This window comes from Cyanistes caeruleus, chromosome Z, assembly GCF_971803275.1.
Source record: "Cyanistes caeruleus chromosome Z, bCyaCae1.hap1.1, whole genome shotgun sequence".
In the NCBI taxonomy this organism is placed as follows: domain Eukaryota; kingdom Metazoa; phylum Chordata; class Aves; order Passeriformes; family Paridae; genus Cyanistes; species Cyanistes caeruleus.
Window position 1 is genome coordinate 71257687 of NC_141732.1, and position 12688 is coordinate 71270374.

At 40.1% G+C, this 12688-nt stretch overlaps 1 protein-coding gene across 1 annotated transcript in view; it reads left to right on the forward strand.

The window, feature by feature from the left end:
- Window positions 1–5376: 5376 nt before the first annotated feature.
- Window positions 5377–12688, forward strand: part of GOLPH3 (golgi phosphoprotein 3) — a 31746-nt gene continuing 24434 nt past the window's right edge. The window contains exon 1 of the mRNA XM_023943947.2: window positions 5377–6536. Coding sequence (XP_023799715.2) covers window positions 6321–6536 — 216 coding nt within the window. The 5' untranslated portion in view covers window positions 5377–6320. The remainder of the gene's footprint in view (window positions 6537–12688) is intronic.

Consider the following 12688-nt stretch of genomic DNA (forward strand, 5'->3'; position numbering starts at 1 on the left):
GTGAATGCTTTATTTCCCTTACAGAAATTTTTATAGAGGCTCAGCGATGGCTGCTACCAAATGCTTCTAGATTTTCCCTCTATTTCCCAGCTGCTCACACACCTTTTCCAAGTTCATGTGACTACTAGTTCCTGGAATCTGTACTTTTCTCCCTCAGTGACACCATGGCTCTGTTTGCCTCATATTTACAGTTCTAAAATTACCACTCATTATTTCATTCTCTCTGCATGGGTCTGTGGTCATAACAAGATGGTGTAAACTTACCAAGAGTATTTGACATTTATTCTACACACACTCCGAATGCACACAAGTGCTCTCTATTTAGACAACATGAATGCTGCTCTAATCACTATTTATCTTGTAAATTACAACCCTGTGGAAACATTTTCTTTGCGCCATCTGGCTTGATGTATTTTTTAATCAGTTGATGAGTATTTTTATACGTTACAAGGAACAGATAGTAAAGCATTTGTTACATTAGGACTTGAAGTAAAGACTTTTCAAAGCTGAACTTCTAAAAAATTCCCTGCATTAAACATCTTAAACTTTGCCGAAATACCAAAGACACTTTTGGTGAAGGCTTCATAGGACTCATTTTGTACAATAAACATCTGTCAAGAAAACTGCACATTTTTCCTAGGAATGCTGGTTGAACAGGACCCCTGTGTAGAAATGAAAAGACATCCCAATTACAAACAGCACTTTGATAATTTTGTCCTTATGATTTCAGTACTGTAATTGTAGTATTAAAATAACCAGTACAGATCATTGCTGCTGAAGAATTTCACTCAGATACAAGGAGAAAGATGCTATTACAATACAAAGATTTCAGGAAGTAGCAGTCATTTGAACTCTCCTGGAGACAAGAAAATAAGAGTATCTGGAAATAGTCAAGATAAAAAAATGCTTTTTAAATGAGCAAATGTGCACAGCACTTTCTCATGTCTGCATTTGGTCTTCCTAAAATGCCAGTCACTTTTTATCTAAAAATTCACAATTTATAGTATTTGTAGATACAAAACTTAAAAGTAGCGTGAGCTGGTTTTTAAGTCAAAAGACTTAGATGAAGTCTAAGAAGATAAATTGAAGATAAATTTTCTTACTAAGTGGCCGCATCTGATTTTATTTGAGCTTAGTTAAACACTTGAATTTGTGCTGCTGAAAGTAGTAATTAAATACACAAACTTTTGAGAAGCCTAGTACATTGTCCTTGAATCATCCTAGGGGAGAAGCTTAAAAAATGGCTATTAGAAAAGGTTCATTGGTAATTTTTGTCTTTATAAATTGACAATTTAAACAATGTCCAAACAGTTAGGCATTAAAAGCCAAATGAGAGTTTGTTGTACAGCTAGGAAGAGTCATCTGTAAGTGGTTTCTATCCTAGAATATTTTGAAGTTAGTGTTGGAAAATCCATTCCTAAAACCAAGAAGAAAAACCCAGCTGGTCTGCACTGGCTACCGAAGGATTTATTTAGTAACCAAAACAACAGCATGGTTAAAACAGGTGCAGCTGAAACTGAAAGAGACAGTATTACATGATCACTGTGTACCAGACACAACTTCTAAGGTCAGTTGATCATTGACTCTGGTTTCTTCCCACATACAGTATCACACACAAGCCCACTCACTTGTCTCTTATCTCTGATCTTCTCCTTCTTTCATCACTCTGTACCTCTTTCAGCATCTTGATTTTTCTGGGAAGTGAAAATCCTGCTCTTGGAGATCACACTGATAATATTGGATAGAACAAATCTCACAACAGTTTGTTTCCAGTTCTTTGCTGGCATTAGTGTCTAGTCTAGCACTCAAGCAGCATGTCTGTAATCAGCACAGCATTGAAGACTTTTTTGCCTTAAGGAATTCCTGTTGCTTTTTGGTCCTTGGGTTTCCATACTTTGTACTCCAGCACAGTGCTCCTTCCTGTGCAACAATCCTGCGCCTGTATGTGAGACTGCCCTGTCAATAGATCCCTGAAACCATACAGGGGAACATGGCCTTTTTCTCCACTTGTTTTTAAGTCAAATCCTCACAGCGATTCAGGCCACGGCTCCACCTGACACTTGTTTTTAGTCTCCTAATTGGGAGTGTCAAACTTTCACTGGGAGGGAATGGAAGACACAGTCAGGAGGAATGCAAACAAGCTTGACTGGTGAAACTGCTGGATAGTGGAGCCATAACAGAGCCAGCAGCCTTCTTCTGGAAAACAGCTCCTGTTTTCTTGCTGTCAGCTTCAAAACGTGCACGTCTTATAAATCTAACTTCTTCAGGAGAAAATTTGCCCACCTATATCTTGTGATGATGCTTTGACAGGAGCAGTAGGATTCATCCTTTTGTGTCTGAAGTTCCAGAGCCTGGCACATCTGTTTGGCTGAGGCATCTGCAATTTCTCACTTCAATCAGCTCCGTGTCATGCTCCTGATGTTCAAGTTGTGAAACACTTGTTTGTAGTTACAAGAATGTGAGCTCCTACAGCAGGTGTTAAATAAACTTATTCTTTTCCTGACCTGCTGTCCCAACACACACTTGCAATCAGTTGTGCAACTAGCACAACAGAAAGTAAGACTCAGATTCATACCTTTGCTCTATTCCTTTTTATTTCAACCTCCCAGCAGTAAATTAAAAATACCCTAGCTACTTCAGAAGACTGCTGCATTCTGCCAGAGAGGGGCGTAAGGATGAACTGTGATGCATTACAAGGTCAATTTACTGCAAGATGAATTATCTATAGACCACAGCCTATGCTTTTGTGTTATTACTTCTTAACAGAGCATTTTGAAGATTTTGGGCCTCGGCTTTCTGGATACCACTGGCATTGGGATGGGGGAGGGAGTCTGTACCCAACAAGATGCCCAGTGACAACCCAAACAACATAAACCACATATTGCAGTGTTGGGGGCTACAGCCTTCTGAACTCCTGATAAAGCCATGCAGGACTCAAAAATACTTTTCAAATACTGCTTGGCACTGCGAAAGAAATTGCAGTTATGAAGGTCATGACGAAGGTGAGTGTCCAGAGAGTGCTCCTCTCTGGCACACCAGCTCTCAGCTGTGTAGAAAGGATCAACAATAAAATCATGTGCTGAAACACATCTTGTTTGCCATCCTTTTCATTCAAATTTTGTTTTTGTGTCTCAGTGCTGCAATGCTATAAGAAAAAATACAATTTAATTGGCCCAAAATTCAATTTTTAAATTTGATTCACACTGAACTTCTTAGTTTACGTTCATCAGGTAAGGAGTCAGAACTGAAATTAATAATGAAGAAGTACATTTGTCTGAAATTACATCATTCAGTTTGTGCAAACACCTGAGTTTCTACGGCAAAAAAGTGACTGCTAAGTATAAGGACTCTTCATCATAATAAAAATGAAATTGATCAACAAAAAATGATAAATTATTAAAAAAATAATAAGTGATCCTAATTTGTTAACTTCTGTAACAAAATACAGCATAGAGGGCAAATCAATAATAGAATTAGAAACTATTTTTAAAGACTGATTTTTACAAAACTGAAAGTAATGATGAGTCCTTTGAGGCCTTCAGGAAAGGGTCAAAAAAAAAAAAAAGAAAAAATTATGAGCTGATAATGGACATTGCATTAATTAACCTTTAAAATGCAATCAGGACAAATGAAAATGTACTTATATGCCACAGTAATGTAGTGGGAAAGTGAAAATAATTGTAATAGCCCAAACAGTGCATTCTATTGATAAAAATGGAGATGATAAAATTACTTTAAGATAGGAATTAGAGAAAATGTAAGTCATGCTTGAATGTGAATTGAATGTAGGTAAAAAGCAAATTATACCAATGATATTACTAAAGTCAAATATAAGAATTGTTTAAAGTCCTGTCAGAAAATAGATTCAAAAAATAGCTTTGTATTCTGGGAAAAAAGGTAAATATTATCAGGCTTGACAAAGATAAAATTATTTCCAGTAACAGTATTTGAAAAAAATTTCAGCAGCAGCACTACAGCTAAGTAATTTTTACCAGTAAGCCAGGATAGCTTGCAGACAGGTTTTTGAAACAGATTTTTGGAACTTCTTTTTGATCTCTAAATATGACTCTCAATAAACCTTGAGAGCTCCAAAGAACAGGAAGAAAGCTAATACAGTAACTATGTTAAAAGAAGGGGAAGGGAATGACCCAGGTTAATTATATGACTGCCTGTCATCTGGACTGTAGTCCTCAGGAAAATATCCAAGTTTCTCAGATAGGACTAAATTAGAAAATGTTCGAGTTTAGTTACAACTCAGAAATTACATTTCCAGGAAACATATCTTATAGAGCTATGGTGGTATCTCTTTGAGCAAACGTTAATTTGATAAAAATAACAGTGACACTTCCTTCAGCTTTGGTTTGGCATTTGAACTGGTCCAGCAGGACATTTTAATTAACAAAAACCTGAGACAGATTAAAAAAAACAATCAGAACATTGCACAGTAAGTCAACTGTGAATAATCAGCGGGCCTCAAAAACCAGAAGAGGAACAATCAGTGAACACTTGTGTGAGTGATCCAGATCCTCTGGGGATCAGGACTGTCCATCTGCTACTCTTCCTTATGTTGCACCAAATTGTCACTGAATCACAATAGCAGGGGATGCAAGAACTGGGGGTGTGGAAAATAATGAAAGCTAGTCACTTCCAGACTGACTCAGAGCTCTTCGTAAACAGGGTCCAGTTTAAGAAAACCCCACAAACCCAGAAACAGATTAAAACACCAAACAAACAACTCACTAAAACAGCCCCCTATTTATTCACATATTTTATTTATATATTAAGTACATATTTTACATATATTTGTATTTATGTATCTCAATATGGTTAAATGCAGTATTCTTAATGTGAACTAAAAAGTGTGAGTCATCCTTGCCTAAACACCTTTAAACACCTTTATTCTGCAATAAATTACACTGCCTGAAAACTTACATGGGATTTAGCCTTGATAAGAGTTTTTTTTTAATTTTTGGTGTGCCACATACAAAAGGGCTCAAGGTTTGAAAAGATGCCCATCGAAGCAGAGCTGAGGGACTCCATCTCCGAAATCTGAAATGAAAACTGTTGAGAACTAACCTGACTTCACCTGACGGGTACATACATGTATTTATACATAGAATCATGGGATCACAGAATTTGGGTTGGAAGAGACCTTAAAGATCATCTAGTTAAAACCCTCTGCCATGGAAAGGGACATAGAATCCCAGAATCAACCAGGGTGGAAAAGATCTCTGAGACCTTTGAGTCCAACCTGTGGCAGAACACCATTGTGTCGACCAGACCACGGCACTGAGTGCCACATCCAGTTTTTCCTGGGATGGTGACTCCACCGTCTCCCTGGGCAGTCCAGTCCAATCAGCCTTTCTGTGAAGAAATGCTTCCTAATGTTCATCCTGAACCTTCTCTGGCACAGCTTGAGAAGCTCTAGTCCTGTCAAGACAAGATGAAGACCCCCAACTGGCTACACCCTCCTTTCAGGGAGTTGTGAAGAGTGATAAGGTTCTCCCTTGAGCCTCCTTTTCTCCAAACACCCCCAGCTCTCCCAGCTGCTCCTCATCACACTTGTGCTGCAGAGCCTTCCTCAGCTCCCTTGCAGTTGTCTGGACTCGCACCTCAGTGTCTCGTGAGGACACTCGAGGTGCGGCCTTCCCAGTGCCGAACGCAAGGGTATGGTCACTGCCCTGCTCCTGGGCCCACACACCTTCCACCAGCCCCGGCTGCTCATCCCCACATCCACCCGGCCTCGAACGCTTTCCGTGTGAGGGGAAAGGGGCTGGGGGGCTGCACCAGCAGACGGACACGGTTTTGTGGCCGAACTCGAATGGTCAGTCATTGCAACAGGCTGCCCAGGGACGTGCTGGAGTCACTATCCCTGGAGGTCCTGGATCCGGCGCTGGGTGATGTGGTTTAGGGGTTACAGGGGCAGTTCTGAGCGGACGGTTTGTACTGGATTGTGTCGAATGTCCCTTCCAACTTTAACGACTGTATGAAACCAATCGGACTTGCGGCTATGTTAACGAGGCACTTGTGGAAGCGCAACCCTACACCCCAAAACAGCGCAGCGCCCGCCTCGGGTCACGGCCGCGCTCCCTCAGCCGCGGGTCCCTTTCCGGCGCCGCCCCGCCCGGCGCTGCCACATCCTCCGCTGACATCAGCCCGCGCCGCCATATTGAGCCGCCGCCGCCGCCAGCGCGGCCGCCCGGGACCGGCCCGCTCCCCATGACTGCCCCCGGCCGGGGCGCGTAGGGCGGAGCGGCTCCAGCCCGGCCCGTCCCCTCCCCGAGCCGCCGCCGAGCCCCGCTCTCTCTCTCTCCGCCACCATGACTTCCCTGACCCAGCGCAGCTCCGGGCTGGTGCAGCGCCGGACCGAGGCCTCCCGCAGCGCCGCCGCCGCCGATAAGGAGCGGGGCGCCGGCGGCGGCCCCGAGGATGAAGGGCGCCGGGACGACTCCGGTGATGACGAGAAGGGCGATTCCAAGGAAACGCGGCTCACCCTTATGGAGGAGGTGCTGCTCCTGGGCCTCAAGGACCGTGAGGTGCGGCCGGGGGCGCTGGGCAGGGGTTGCCCGAGGGAACACCGCTTTGTGGGGGGTGCTGTGCGGAAGGGAAACCTGATGGGATGGGGTCAAGGGCGCTGCAGAATGAGTGTGGCTGTGGGTTTGGGGGCAGGGGAAATGGGGGACATGATGTGGCTGGAACAGGCTTGGTGTTTTGGAGGTGGTGGGGAAAAGGTGCACAGATTTTGGGGAGGGGGAACTCGGCAGAGTTTGTAGCACTGCCCTTTGGCTGCGGGGTTCACAGAGAGGCTGTCATGAATACATACGAGAGATAATATAGAGGGCCTGGGGCAAGATAGGGACCTGGATATGGGGGCCAGGGCCAGCGTTGGACTTGAAGGCCTGGGTGAACCTAGCACATTTATCCTCCTTTGGCTTGTCCATTGCTCTAATGTGGGAGACCCCTCTACTCGCGTTGGTTTTGTTTTGAGACAGAACTCTGGTGCTTACGAGGTCCTCAAGTGCTCTAGGATGCTGAGCAGCCCTTTTATACTAAGATTTTGCAGAGTAATTAATATGAAAAATATCTTAAAATTAAGGGGAGGGTTATGTGACAAAAATGGGCTGTGAGTAATGAGAAGAGGATCAAAATGAAGAAATGGTATTATTATGTAATTCCGTATTTTTACTGATTTCAGTGCTTAATAGTTTGCCATGATACTGTGAGCAAGTCATTGAGAGAGGTGTACTTCCACCAGTGTGTTGGATTTTTTTTTTTTCATTTGAAAAAGGGCAGTCAGTATAGAAAGCATACACACTGCAGAATGAGAGTTCTATCAGGGAAGCAGTTTAATTTGATACAGCATATGATTGAAGTGTAATGCATCCTTATTTTAGGTATGAAATATACTATGGATTTGATTAGGGAACCAGCCTTTCTTTTTTTGTCAAGTAAACTTGCTTTTGTTTTTTAATTTGTGTGACAAGTAAATAATTTAATCCAGTTCATTGATTTGAATGGAAGTCTCTTGAAACTATGCCTGTTCAGAGGGACAAGGTAATATGGGAAGGAAGCTGGTAAGTTATATGTTCTTTGACAGAGCATTACATCTAAAATAAATTTTCTGGTTGATAGTGAACAAAGAGTGATTTTCTTGGTGAACATTTGCTTTCTAACACTTGTCACAGCACCAAGCCTGACTGAGTTCAAGCAGTGTTTGGGCACTTAGTGTGACTCTTGGGGATGATGCTGTGCAAGGCCAGGAGTTGGACTCAATGATCCTTGTGGGTCCCTTCCAACCCAGCTTATTCTGTGACTCTCTGATCTGTGTATATACCTGCTACAATAGCATTTTGTTTCTGTCTCAGACTGTGTGTTTCAGAGCATATTCTTGTAGTGCCATTTTTTCAGGTAGGCCTTGCCATGGCATCCTGATAACCTCAGGAGATAGTGATCTCTGCTTCTACATGTGAAATTGAAGGCTTGTTGAATTGAATGCATATGAGCATTTCTCTTTCTGCACACCTGAATAGCTGGGGCAAAGTAAGGAGTGGCAAGAGAGATTGCTGACAGGATTGGCTAAGGATACCTTACCTTGAGGAAGGTGGTATAAACTGGGTGATCTTTCAGCCTGTTTTTTAACCAGGAGCGAGTTGAATAGGTTGGAATTACGCTGTAAAGATTTTAAGGTAGGGGGCATTGTGTCTGCCCAGGAGGAATATGTGGCACAGATCTTCATGGTGTATCAAGAGACAATAGCATTGTAATAACATTGGGTCTAAAAGTCTACCTTTTCAATGGTGTGCATCAAAGTTATAAATTATCTGATTTTGCTAAGCACAGCAGTGACATACATTGTAGATGATCTAATATTCCTTTGTATAGTAAAAGGAACTAAATGGTTATAGTGGCGTGGATATCCATAACTCCCTTGGGATTTTGCAGTGGAGACATCAGACAGAAATAATTTTCATCTCTAGGGCAGGGGGCTTAAATGCAGGAGCTGTAGCATACCCTCTTTGTGGGCTTTGTTAGACATGAAGCATTGGGATTTGGACTTTGGTTTTGGGCCTGCTTGTGCCCCTGTGTATAGGGCACATGATTTAAACCATTTGTCATGCATTTTCCTTCCAAATCTGGAAATAAAACTAGGCTTATTTTCCAGTATGAATATTTTTTGTTCTGTGTTGTTCTAACAATAAGTAAAACTTATTTTACACATCTTAAAATGTTTTTTTTTTCTAAGTCTTTACTTCCATAGAACTAATTTACTGTAGCATTTGAGTGAGACTTTCTCAAGAGAGCAAGCAAAGAAGAGCAATATAGGGTTTGTAAAGTGTAATTGTGAAACTCTGAAGTCTAAGGGACAGGCAAAGGCAAATTTATGAGACACAGTCTTGATTGAAAGCCTGTAAATTTAAAGCTGAGAATATCCTTCCTGTTTATTTCAACATGATAAAACAATTTGATGTTTACTTTAAAATAATAAAAAAAAAATACAAGAAATAGACTGGATTGGCCAAAGAACATAGAAATAAAAAATATAAAAACAAGGACTCTGTTTTGGCCAAAGCACATGTTTGCCTAAAAATAGCTGCTTTCTCAGAACACTCATTGATACATTAATTGATAACATAGCTATCAGATTTTTAGGTAATTTTAAACACTAGTGGATGTGGCTTAACTTAATGTAAATTGTATACAAAATACCTCACATGTATGGAGCTACCTTTATAATTTCTAAGTGTACATTGAAGAGTCTTGCAATTTGGACACATTTCTTCAGGAAGATCCATTTAGTGTGTTGATGAGTTCAGTGTTTCCAGGAGATTGTTAGATACTCGTGTGAATCCTGTTTTCAGGGTGGTGTAATGGTTGTAAACAACCAGAGCAAGACTTCAGAGTGGTTGTCTGGTTGCTGCTGCAGTATGGATTCGGTGACGGGAATTTCTGGCAGCTGTGAAACAAGCACACCACTTCTCAATTCTATTCCTGATGTCTGAGCACAATTAATTGCCTTTGTACATTGCTTCTTGTACATGGCCTCTTTGTTTGTTAATGCTGTGTCCTCCACCAGTTTGGCCTAATGAAGTTGTACCTAATGTATGTGTTCTGGTTGCTCTTTTCCACCAACAATTTTTCTTCAATCTGTATTTTCTGTGTACACATAACTATTTGTTTATTCCAAAGTCAAGACAGGTTATAATGGATATGTGCTGAAATATGTGCATGCTTGCATAACATGACAGATGTGGTGTCCTTGGAGGAGCAGGTAATAATAGACTGGAAGAAAATATATTGCTAAAATTTTTCAGGGAGTCATCACAATACCTGCATGTATTTGGAAATCCAGAAACATGTCTGGAAAAAAGAGTCAGGTTCACCCATTTAAGGCAGACCAATAGCCAGTTGCTATAGGAATGAAAAGCACACACTGAGGTAAACCAGTGCTGTATTAGGTAAAATACTGGTATTGTGATAGGATAGGTCAAAGCCACAGTAAAAGGGAGTTATAGTGTAGAACTACTGAAGCAAAAGAAGGGAGTGATAAGTATTGGAAGTTACATTCTATTCTACAACTTATTTTAAAATGATAGCTAAGAAATGAGTACAGGGTAGCTGTTTCATTACAGGTCCTCCTGACATCTTGTAATTCAGTCCCATAAAAATGGAGAGGTTTGTGAGGTGGTCCTGCTGTGTAACTTGCTCCACTGAATTTCATCCTTGTAGGGTTTCTTCTGGTTGTGGGTTTGGGTTTTGGTTTTTTTTTTCTCTCCTTTTTGAAATTTTCTTTTGGTATTTGTTGGGAATCTATTCAAATATAGCAGTGCACTCAGGTGCTTTTATCCTCTATACAATTGCCACAACTAAACAAATTGAAGCAGCTAGAGAGACCTGGCGCCCACCAAGATAAAATATGTATTTGATCTGTAACTTATTCCTCGCTTGCTGAAAGAATGTGCTCATGTAAAGTATGCTGAAAAATACCTGGCTACTGCAGTCTACTGCAACATTAACTATTTCTTAGATTTTTTTTACACTTTCTTAGCTGAAGACTAAAATGTCACTTGTGGGAGTAAAGTAATGTTAAATAACTTCATTAGGTACAGAAATTATCTTGGATCTTTGTTGCTTATGCTTGGCTTTCAAAAATTTCATTTATTGCTGAAAATATGGTTTTGCAGCATAGCCTTGTGTCCAGATAGGTCACATGAAGGTCTCCAGCTTGTATTTTTCATTGTATTAAAGTAAGCTATTAGAGAACTAGTGTGCCTGCTTCAGATGGGCTATTTTGTATTGATCAGATTAGTATTAAAATGTAATTTCTTTATTCTTAAAAACATTAGTGTCTCAGTTGATTTATGCATTTTTTACTTTAATCTTAAAGGTACTTGTGTGGAAGGTGACACAGGAATTTTGAAAACATTTAAAATGTGGGCAGTGTTTTTCCTGCTCTTAAGATTTGACTTAGTGAAACGGATACTATGATACATAATGGGATTTGTATTTGTAAGAAATTAACACATTTTGAAAAGTTGTCTTTGTATCCGTTTAGTCTTTTTTTTTTTTGCCTTATGAAAAGTTTCAGCAGGAGTCTGAATGTCAACTTGGGAGCGCCCAAGTTTTGCTGGAAAATTTCTGAGACAAACAAGTGTAACTTGAAGAGCCGTCTACTGGGAATTCATTCACATTGCAGTTGAAGAGTGATGTATGAATGTGTTGAAACCTGGACAAAGACATGCTTTTTCTCAAATGTTCAGGGCCTAATAACAACAAAGTGTGTAATGTCTGTGGTGAAAAATTATTTCTTTCATAATCGCCTACCTTTCTGGTCTTTTATATTTTTTTATTTCACGTCTATATTTAAACTACTAGATCCTAGACTAGGAGAAGATAGGAGGTGTGGGAGGAGGAGTACCCCAATTCTCTTTGCTACAAGATGAGTAAAGTGCCTCTTTACTGTGCTGCAGGGTAAATCCTGCTTTTTGCCTCTCTTGAGGATATGCTGATTTTGAATCATTTGCATGCATTTAGTGTGGTTATCCCTGCTTTCATAGAATGGTTAATCTGTAATCCATATTATTTTTCTGTGGATAACTTGGAGTGTGGCAAAATCCCTTTTTTATGGCAAGCTGTTTGGTGTAGGGCAAAGACAAAAACATTGACAGAGCCTTTTTAGTAGTGCTTTCCAGTTTTTTAAGTACTCTTAAACAAAGCTTTAACTTGAGTGCTCTTTAAAATGTGCTGTAACCCTTCTTCCTCTTCCTTTAGCAAGTTTCTTTTATTAAACATTTTGAATGAAGTATATATGTAAAAAAAATTTTGGTCTTTACTGCTAGAAGAAATAATCATGAAACTGAAAATAATGTTTTATATTATAATGTTAATATAATGTTTTTTCAGGTGTTCTTTAATCCTAATGTAGATAACATTTATTGCTATGTAGATAGCATTTATAATTAGTCAAGGTCCATGTAATGGACTTCTTTGCAAGGGTAAATTGACCAGACTAAATACTGCAGACAGTATATTTAAGATTGTTTTCTCACAGATCAAATAATTACTACAGCGCATACTCATCTCTCTTGCATTACTGGGAAGAGGGGAAGGTAGTTTGGAGTAAATGTGTTGCCTAGTTTTCTCTGCACAACATTCTCAGTAATTTTTTTCATAAGTTTTAGTAAAAGTAGAAAATAATTAGTTAACTAGCCATGTACCACTTTTAACTGGTTTGTTTTTGTTTTATTTCTGGCTTGCAAACAGATCTTAGATAAATTTCAGTAACTTGCTTTCTCTCAGAAACATTGATAAAATGTTACTGCAGAATGGTTTCACTTGCGCTTTTCAGACAAAAGAATTATGGGATTGCACATAAAATAGTTCTCAACTGCTCTCTTCCTCCAAGTATGTAAACCTGGATGAGTAGGAGCACAAATGCATAGCAGCACAAAATCACAGTGCTGTTGGTCCGAGTGTGAAACAGCATGGTACATGCCAAGTCTTTCCCACCTCCCTCAGTACAACCTATGCTAAACTGCTGCGTTTCATCCATTTTTTCTTCCCTTTTTCTTCCCATGTTTGTGATGGACCATCAAGATAATACATCCTATAAGCTAGATCTTTATAATGGGAGAGGTGTTATATTCAAAGATCTCTTTTTATTTGTGGATGTTACAGGATTTGTTCATCA